Here is a 10,379-nt window from a genome sequence, read left to right on the forward strand (position 1 = left end):
GGGGGCGGGGGTAGTTTGGGGGCTGCCCAGATCACACTGGAAAGAAATGTTAAATTCAGGATGGGAGGTGGTGCCAGACTATTTCTAACTCCAGATGACCTTTTGCTTCCCATGATTAGCAAGCAGAGCCCAACCTGAAAGAGCTCATCACATGCCGTGTTCACTTTCTTGGAAAGGATGGAGAACCCAAGATTTGAACCCAGGGTCCCAAGTGGTCCATCTGTGGTAGAGCTGGCCTTTGGGGAAGGATTTTTTACTAGAGAATGTAGTGATAGGATGAGGGGGAATGGCTTCCAACTGGAAGAGGGGAGGTTTAGATTAAATATTAGGAAGAAGTTTTTCACCTTAAGGGTGGTAAGGCACTGGAACAGGTTGCCCAGGGAAGCTGTAGATGCCCCATCCCTGGCGGTGTTCAAGGCCAGGCTGGATGGGGCTTTGAGCAACCTGGTCTAGTGGGAGGTGTTCCTGCCTATGGCAAGGGGGTTGGAACTAGATGATCTTCAAGGTCCTTTCCAACCTAAACCATTCTATGATTCTATGAAATGCACCAGGATCTCTGGCTAAAGATTTTTCTATCCTAGTTAAAAAACTTTACATCCTATTGGCACTTAACATCCCAACATTATGACAATCTGCACAAACAGCATATACCACTGATCACTCATCTCCGAGTGACAGACCAAGAGACATCCTATAAATCAGTAAAACATTTAGGATTACCAAATACCTCATTTTACCAGGAACCGGCAAAGCATAGGAGAAGAGTCATCAGGACAAGCATGCGGGCTGAGCAGAGTGTTGCTTTTGCAGCAACTCCTTTCAGGGCAGCAGAGGACCCCACGCCTTGTAGCCCCACTGACACTGAAGAGGCACAGGGCTTGGGGGAAGAGCGAGCGCCATGGTCCCATCAACCTGAGAGACGCCCGACTGGAGCCAAGCACGGCTGGTGCCCACGAGAGAGCAGACTAGAGGGCAAGGCTCCCAGCCTTCAGAAAGGAGGCTTTTGCAGGAAAAACGGCTTTAGTTTTCAAAAATCATTTTAACTGACTGGTCTGCTTTTACCATTCGGGCTCAGTGCTGCACAGAAACCTACCCAAGCAAAACGCTACAGCTCTTCACAGTCTGAAGGCAAGTCAGCATTTGGGCTTCTGCGCCTCCCTTCCTGACAAGTAAGAGACAGAGAAAGCCTGGAAGCGAGAGGGCTCATTCTAAAGACCAGCCTCGATTTGCAAGCAGAGGGCTGTGCAATTGCCTGAGGCCATACTCATTTACATTTTTAGAAATGCATTTTAGAATACTTTTTTTTTTTTTAACAATGCATAGGTACAAGTGTACAGACACGCATAAAGAAAGGACACATATTGTAAACCTTCTCCACATGCTAACTAAATTGAAATTTAAAGAAGTACCTCTACCTCAAAAGGGACAATGTAGGAAAAACATATGGAATACAGTGATGTGCCCCAAATGTGTCTAATGCCAGTTTTTTCGAGAAATGGGTAGGTGGACAGGGGAAAGAAAGAAAGAAAGAATTAATTCCACAACTGAGAGCCCCCTCTGCAAAGCACATCACCCCACCACTAAACTGCCTGCAGTTTTGAGGGACAGCGCAGGAAGGCGAGGGAGGAAAAACACCAACAGCTAAGAAGGGAGAGAGAGTGAATACAATGGATTATCTATTTTTTTCAGGTATGCTCTGCCTGAAATTAGTTCCATTTCTCCTGCGTAGATAGAGGTGGAGAAGCGATGTCACGTAATACAACAATAAAAAAGGAAAAATCAGGCAAGCAATTCCAATGGGAAAGAATAGGAGATGGCGTACTGCAACAAAACAGGAGTAATTGGAAGTGTTTAGCAGGAAAATATAACAACAGGGGACGAGATAAAGATACACAAAATAATGAATGAACCTTGTCTAGCAATGTAAGGGCGCATTCAGAGATTTCTGTTACAAGCTTCCAGTTATATCCTGAATGGTATCTACAAAAAAAGTGTTTTAAAAAATCCCAAGGAAGAACTAGCCCATGCAGTTCATTGCCAGACTGTATACAACTAAAGCCAAGATTAAAAAAAAATATTAAAAAAACCTGGAAGGGGCACAGAGCCTGCGGACTGGCTCACGCATGCCCACGCCGCGGGGGGCTGTAACGAAGCAGCCCCTCCTGCCAGCTTCAGAGCCACCGCCTGCGGGGTTGTCTGCACCGGGCTCCCCGGCACTGTGGACCACCGGCCCCCTCAGTCTGGCAACGCCTATTAGCCTCACAGCTTCCGCAAGGGCAAAATTGGGTGAGCTTAAGCAGCTATACTTTTCAAGACATCAGAAGTGACTAAGCAGGACTGGAGGTGAATCCTATTCAGCATCATTACCAGGCAGAGCTGAAATATAAGCCTTTGTTTCTAACTCCCCCTTATCTGAGGAGCTCAAAGCACTTCACAATTATTTAGCTTAGACTTTGTGAAAGGCTTGTATGCTATTATCCCTAATTTTACCAGCTGGAAAACGGTGAGGGAGACAGGGAGCGTCTTACCCAGGGACATGCAGCGAGCTGGCAGCATGATGCAGGACCTGATGCCTGCAGCCCCTCACTGCTCCACAGCATCAGAAACCGGGTATTCTGGGACAGCAAGTCCCCCGGCTGTGTCCATAGGAACTGTCCATAGGAAATAGGAAATATTTACCCCTCCTCATCTGCCTCTTGTTAACACACAAACACTCCCTTTCCATGCATAGCAGGAACAGAAAGAAAAAGCAGAGCAGCACAGGTAAATTTTTTTTTTTTTTCAAGGCTACTACAGAGAGCTTTAGGAATGTAAAGGAGGACAGTAAGAACAAAATACCCTGTGTCTAGCTGCAAAGGACCACCTAGGAGAATGTATTTGATTTTTTTTTTTTTAATGTCAGCTAAAGGGGAATTTGAAAGTGAAGGACATTTACTCCTCTGGGGAGCTAATTACTGCAACAAGCACAGCCCGAACAGGCAAAGATGAATGTAATTCACAAAGCAGGAACTTCAACACCACCAATCCTAAAACTCACTTTAATCAACTGGCCGCTTGGCCAAATAAAACATACACACGCTTCCCAGAGGTAGGAAAGCCACCGAGATGGCCTCAGAGAGATTAGGACATCTGAACTTAGGATCTCCAAATTCTACCTTCGTACACCAGAGCAGAGCAATAGTGACAAACTCCTGCAACCACTCTAAAGAAATAAAAATTATATGAAATACAAAAAATATGGCAGAAAAAAATATTTTGGGATGTACATTAGGTTCTTGCTGGTCTCACCTGGTTGAGGTGATTATGCCATTATTTAGCACTGACATCACCACTATATACCATTTCAAACCTTTCTTAAACACCCTCCCTTCAAAGTGCTGCCTAACAGTGGTTTCTACTGCATAGAAGCCAAGCCGTTCATCATGGGATCATAGGACAATTCAGGGTGGAAGGGACCTCAGGGGGTCTGTAGTGCAACTACAGGGTCAAGCAGGGTCAGCTATAAGGTCAGACCAGGCTGCTCAGGGCTTGATCCTGTCAGGTCTTGAAACCCTCCAGAGATGGAGCCTGTGCAACCTCTTGTGGCAGCCTGAACTGCTCTTGTTTCGATTTTTGCCAGTTGATGCTTATCTGCAAAAAGCCTGGCCTCCCCCGCACATGTACAGTGACAAACACTTTCCCCTGTCTCTCAGGAAAAGAAGAAAAAGGTAGCATAGAAAGAAGAGCCCCCAAAGACTTCTATAAAAACCAGCAGATCTTTGTCTGCAAGACTGCCATCTCTTTCTTCGACACCTCCCTCAAGCAAGGCCACCTTCAGCCCAGTTGACGGCTGGAATAAACTACCAGCCACCAAGGTCCACGTGCCCCACATGAGCAGAAGTGACTGCTCTCACTGAGCCCCCTCCAGGTTTCCAGGAGAAAACGATGCTCTCCCAAACTCCCAAACCTGCGACACGACTTTCTGACTTTCTCGCTCTGCTCTGCACGCAGACAGATCAAGTATGGCAGCACTTGACAAAGAAGAGGGGAAGCTGCTGGCAACAAGCAGCAGCAGCTAGTTCGGACTAACAAAAGTTCATTTTTTTATTTTTTGCCTGCTATATGCCCTTTAGCGCTCCACAGAGAAATTCTGGAGATTTTTGCTTGCAAGTTCAGCAAAAGAGACCTGCTTTCGTTTCTTGACTGCTTGTCTGAGACACATGCAGCTCCTTCCCTTCCAGTGCTAAGTGTCTGGCCTGCATAAATCTTTCTTCCACTTCCTGTGCCACCAAAGCCTCTCAGATACACCCTACAGCTATCCTTCCCATCCCAGCCACAGGCTTGCAGCTTGCCACGCAGTTACAAGCTAGAGTTCAAGGGCACAGAGGACCCCCTACAAGACACGCTCCTGAAGGCACAGTCAAGGTATCCGTGAGTTCTGGTCTGCAGAGAGCTGCAAGTGACTTGGGCAGCTCAGCATTTGGAGATGAGACCCGCCAAGCACAGCCACAGCCAGCACTGACCTCTGGCAGAGACGTAGCTGGCTCTTCATCCCACCAGTGCCCCTGCCCACCACCACTCCCAAGCCTGGCACAATGCTGAAACTTCATCACAATGGGGCTGCCAGCCAAAAAAATACACCCAGCCCCTGGGAGCCACCACAGCCAGGCAGGACCCAGGGGAACAGTTCAGAGACCAAGGCACCATCCTACCTGGGCAGGGCGAGAACAGTGAGAAACAGCAGAGAACAGAAGTGTGGCTGGGCTGAGAGGGTGGACAGGGGAGCCACTGAATAGTACCTAACTAGCATGAATCCTCTCTGTCCCCCTTTCACCTACACCTGGAAGGAAGGAGACACCAGTGACTGTCCCTGCAGGCACTACTAGCTCCACAGCAGCTCCTGCCAGCTGCCAAGAGAGCCATGTCTGAGTACTGCTTGTTTCTCAAGTCTGCACCAAAATTGCTCCTTCCCACTCTGCGCTACCATGGAGGTTGTGGTCTCTCCCCCTGTCCACACCCCTTTAATTTTTTTGCTTGAACTCATTTAGGATTGATGCCGTACAGCTGCTTCCCCCAAAATAAAGAGTACAAGAGCTGCGACCTCCTCAAGCGCTTTGAAACCCTTTATCCCGCCCTGTCACTACCTGTTTAAGAAAAACCTCAAAGCTTGATTTCTTCCCTCACATCACTAACTCTGAAAGAGCTTAACGTTTTTGGGAGCACAGATAAAAAAAAACCCACCGAGATAAAAGTCTGAAGCTTCTGAAAAGGCCTCTTCGCTGTTATCTAAGTAAGGGTACAGGCACACAAACAACTCGATGTAGAGATACAGTGGAGTACAAATTTGTAGTGACTCATGCACTCTGAAGTAACTGCCATGTGCTCACTTCTACCCCACAGCAAAACACAAGTTTATTTACCCATCAACATAAGATGAGAAGCACAAACCAGCATCTCTGATTGCACAGCACCCCTGGAGCTTTACCATCTAAATTCCTGCACAGAAACCTCCTCTTCTGCCCATATTTCTAGAGTTAAAACATGGGGTAATTCCAGTGACAATCTGGAAAATACTGCTGTCCTGCCAGTGGTGACACTATGTTACTGGGATGCTGCTTTCCTTCACCTGCAAATTCTTTGCTGTCCTTAACTTCTTCAAAAAGCGAAGGAGCAGCCCATGTACTTCTCACAGCCAGCAACAAGCAGGCCGGGACCTGGACACAACTGCCAGCCAGGTGTGCATGGTCTCCAGATCCCTCATTTAATCAATCCAGTTTTGTAACTCCCTTCTTCAGTATGCCCTAGCATCTTCCCAATTCAGCCACAAAGCCAAAATGTCTCTATCAGTTGCTTAAGAACCCCACGGGGGAAGTTTCCAAAAGCAACCAAGTCTTCAGCCACTACTGGAAGAATTCATTTCACTCAACATCAGCTGCCTAACCCCAGTCTAACATCTAGGTTCTCTCTAGTCAACTTACAGAAGGATGCATTTCATTTAAACAAAGATGGGCTACTCTCCATATTTGTCTCTCTCTGTCCTCTGATCCCGGCTAGTGCCTCAACATCTTTCTTAGGCAACGTGCCTGGTGTTAGATGAGTGGGAGGCCACTCGTGATCTTCTAAAAATCTTCCCCCCTCCCAAGTAAAAGAGCATGAACTAGCCTCAGCAATTTCATGTCAGCCTTGGGGAACTGAACTCTGAAGGCAAACAATGGAGTTGCAGACTTTGTACATGAGCTATTCCTTTCTCATAAATCAATCACAAGGCCACGGTTCCAAAACATCCTGAAGAGCTGCACCCATAATTTTTTTTTTTGCCACCTCCCTCAGCCCCTGCTACTCAGTCTGGATGTCCTATATTCTTCCTCCTAACACATCTCACAGCCCAGGTATAACTCCTTCCCAATGACGTAGCTCGGGAGGAGATGAGAAGAGGGGTAGCAAGATATGAAAGACTTATTTTTGAAGCAGCTGAAGTAAATTGAAGACTGGTAAAAAAGGTTAAGACTTGATACACAGTTCCCCATGGCAGAAGGCCCCTGAACCACATTACTGGCCTCATTCCTAGCTTCAGTGAGATTAGCACTTGCGTTGCATGCCTAAATTCAGATAAGAGTCTCACAAAGTGCCTGGGGAGCACTTATTACTCAGGCCATCAGAGATTTCAGGTCTTCAGAGCTGTACTAGATCCCGGCCAAGATCTCAATGAATGAAAAGAAACCTCGAGTGGAGACACCAAAAATGAGGGAGGGACCACCAACCATGCTTGCTGGTTGTGAGGTGGACAGCAGTGTACTTTCAAGCCCCACCAGTACATCTCTGATGTACTGAAGTTGGGATGTCCCGGTGCAGACAGCAGCCCCATGTGTCCCATCTAGCTCCCCTAAAACACTGAGCTCCCCCATCACAGGGCTGTATCGCCCAGGTGAAAAGGGGAGACTCTTCCTTCAGCTCTTCTCTCAAACCACAGGACACAACAACTCAAATCTCCCAAAGCAGCAAGTCTAAAATCAACACTGCTTCAAACCCATCCATTTCATGCGTAAACGGAGAGAATAGAGATGCTAACAAACCTGTCTCCCTCCAGGCTTTGCTGCTGCCAAAAAAGAGCCATTCAATCTAATGAGTCAATTAAAAATTCATAACTGGATAAAAGAGGAAAAAAAAAAGTTTGGTTCTGTTTCTGAGAAAATGAGCACAATAACTCTCATTTAGCTCTCATGTACCTCTTCTTGCATATTGTCTACAGCAAGAAAGACGGACTGAAAACCCATGACCTATAGCCTAAAGCTAAAACGACAGGAAAAGAAAAAAAAAAAGATGTGTGCTCTGTCCAGCCCTGCAGCAAGGAGCCCACTTCCCCAGCAGGACTTTAAGGGTCCAACAGGGCTAAGTTGGCCCTGATTCAGATGAACAGGAGCCAGAGGGGAGGTCCTCTATAAGGGCTTGCTGTCTACAGGTCATCACAGCAGGCACTCTGGAAAATACAGTTTCTGTTGGAGTTAGGTTAAACCACAGAAAACACCTACACAGCTACACATATTCAAAATGCAAGTGACCCTAAGCCACTTCCGAAGTGAATTTTCGGAAATGAATTAAGCTATACTAAATTAGGGCCCCAAATTCTGAGCACAAGCATCCATGAAAGGGCATAATGTGATTTAGCTAATTGACTGAAAGTTACTTTAGATGAATTTTCTTGAGCATCCTGGACACACATAAGCCCCGAAGCTGATGTCCTCAAAGCACTATGCATGGGTGTCTACAGAGTCCCAAATCTTACGTGTCTTGTACCAGTGGCAAAGGTGGGACGGAGCAAAACCATCTCACCCAGCAAGCCCCACGCTGGCTACCAAAGCAACTGCTGAGCTACAGTTAAAACCTGGAGGGCAGTGGCTCCTCAGCCCCGGGGGAGAGCAGTGGAGCAGAGCTCCATCGGACACGCCGGCCATGCTCACTCGCATCCTGTCCCACACTGGTGGCTAAGGCAGGTACGGCCACTTGCTCTAACAGCTCTTCTGTAAGGACCTCAGTTCACGGGCTGGTTTCCACAGGGTGCAGCTCCCTGGCAGAGGAACCCACCTGCAAACCAGGACTGCCACAACCCCACCCTGCCCCCAGGCACTTTTTTTTTTTTTCCCTACCCGGGTGTTGGTTTTCAATGGGTTTCACTCCCTGAGGTGACTTTACAGTGGAAGCGCTGACTCAGACTTGTTTAAACTAAAGGGGGAACCGCAAACCTTGACACCTGAAGCAAATCACAGAACTACAAAAAAAAAAGAAGAAAAAAAAAAAGAATAGAAAAGAGTATTCAGGCATCTACATCCCGACTTCTCATGGACATCAGATGGGAAAGCTGGCACCTAAATAAGCACCTGTACGCAGGCCATGAGGCTTCATGCTGGAGAATGGCTGGGCTGGCACCTCCGAAGGGAAGGAGCCAAGGCACACACAAGCGGGCGGCAAGAAGCACAGCCCAAAGGAGGGCTATTGTGATTTAAACTCACACCTCGGCTCCTTTCACAAAGGGTTTCCTGTGTCAACACAGCCTGAAACAGCAACACCCTGACTGGCTAGTCTGGATAAAGCCAAAGTGGTTTCCAAACCAGAAAACCGGAGACCTGCAGGCTCACAGACATCTCCTAAGGGAAGCAAGCCTGCTGTCTGTGGGCTTCAACTTGCTGGAAGGGCACCTCTGCTGTGGAGGAGCTCTTTTAGGAGTCCTTCAGCCAGAGAGTTTGATGGAAGCTATTTGACCACTGCTAAAGGAGTTAAGAGATTTCAAGCCCAGCCCCATTTTGAGATACAGAAAGCAAGCTGAAGCTTGAAAAGGTCAAATCATCTAGTCAGAGAGGTGCTGTGGAAATACTCCAGATTTTAAAGAACCTGGTTTTGATTTTTATAACGCAGACAAAAAAAACCCGAACCACCTGCAAACCAACTCCCCCACATTCATCTGCAGACAGCTCAATTTGATCGGTGTGCTGGTTTCAGGACGCATTCAGCACTGCCCTCTGTACAGAGCCTGAAGACAACCGTCTCTCCCATTCCCTTTATGTGATGCTCGTTATCGCTCCTCTCTTCCCCGCTCCGCTATTTCGCCACCTTTGGCACACAGCTCTCTCCTCTGCAGCTTGTGCCATCTGGAGCAGCCTCCCCTACCCCTCTCTCTCTGCGTAAATCAGTTCTACATCCCTCTTGCTTTCAGCCACGGCTTCACACATTCCTCTCCAGCTATGTTGCCTGGTTTCTCTTCTTTATAAGGGTCTTATTACTAGAGAAAGCTTGATTTCTCCTACATCAATACAATGATTTCCTACAATTCAAACCACCGTGCTGTCTGCTCTCTGCTCCTATTCTCCTCCCTAGCGTTTTTTCTGATGGCTTAATGTGGACCACATCGCACATGGGGGGTTCATGGGTTTCTGCTGCACGCCGGCTGGGAGATTCCCCATTGCCCCCAGCCATGCCGTTAGCAGGACAGCTTACCAACGAGGTTCATCTTGGCGCTGTAACTCCCAAAGTACCTCTCGTCGGTGTTGGGCGTGTGGCACTCATACTCTCCGGCGTCCCGGTCCTGCAGCTCGGTGATGTGCAGCAGGACGGCATCCCCCTGCACCCGCTCCACGTAGATGCCCCGGCTGCGCACGCGCTGGGTGTAGATGGCGTAGGGGAAGGAGGGGTCGACAGTGCTGACGATCTGCACCTCCCGCTCGGGGGCCGAGGGCAGGTAGATGGACCACTGGAAGTTCTGCTCCGCTGGGCCCTGGTAGCCGCTCACTTTGCACCACAGTGTGACGTGGGACCCCTCCGTGCGGTAGAGGGGCCCTTCCTGCACCGCCACTTGCCGCTGGGCCAAGGCCATGCCTGTGGGAGGAGAGGAGCCCAGCGTTATTTCTCGGCAAGCAGCCCCCATACCTCCCCCTCCCCGAGACGTACCAGTCCCACCCCTTCCACAGCCAAGCTAGGCAAGGCAAGCCCTCGCACCCCATCGCACAAATGGCACCCTGGGCTCTGGCACAGCACACACCCCGAGCCACGCTACAGCTTTCTTGCTGACCCAAGTGAAGTTGTTTTTTTAAAAGTCCCCATGAAAAAAAGCCGTGTTGAGATAACATGAAACCTTTCTTTGGCAGCGATAAGAATCCAGGCACGAAAAGGTACTGCACCACGTGGCAACAAACCAAAAACTCAAGCTGACAGGGCTCTGTTTTCAGTACTACTCTTATTTTCCAACCCCATCATCCTGCGATCCCAGGCACGGGTTGCTGCCGGAGGGCACTGGGAGGTGGAATACACCCGCTCCGCAGCATCCTGGTGATGCTGGTGGGGCTCCCCAGTTCAGCAGCAACTCCCGCTTCTCCTAGTGCAGCCGAACCAGGACCCTCTTCCACCAGGAG

The 10,379-nt window shown here is 48.6% G+C and overlaps 1 protein-coding gene across 1 annotated transcript in view; it reads right to left on the bottom strand.

The window, feature by feature from the left end:
- IGSF3 (immunoglobulin superfamily, member 3) overlaps window positions 1-9,844 on the bottom strand; it is a 71,979-nt gene extending 62,135 nt beyond the window's left edge. The window contains exon 1 of the mRNA XM_009890086.1: window positions 9,469-9,844. Coding sequence (XP_009888388.1) covers window positions 9,469-9,844 — 376 coding nt within the window. The remainder of the gene's footprint in view (window positions 1-9,468) is intronic.
- Between the last annotated feature and the right edge of the window lie 535 nt (window positions 9,845-10,379).

The sequence above is a fragment of the Charadrius vociferus genome, unplaced genomic scaffold (genome assembly GCF_000708025.1).
Source record: "Charadrius vociferus isolate BGI_N301 unplaced genomic scaffold, ASM70802v2 scaffold287, whole genome shotgun sequence".
In the NCBI taxonomy this organism is placed as follows: Eukaryota; Metazoa; Chordata; class Aves; order Charadriiformes; family Charadriidae; genus Charadrius; species Charadrius vociferus.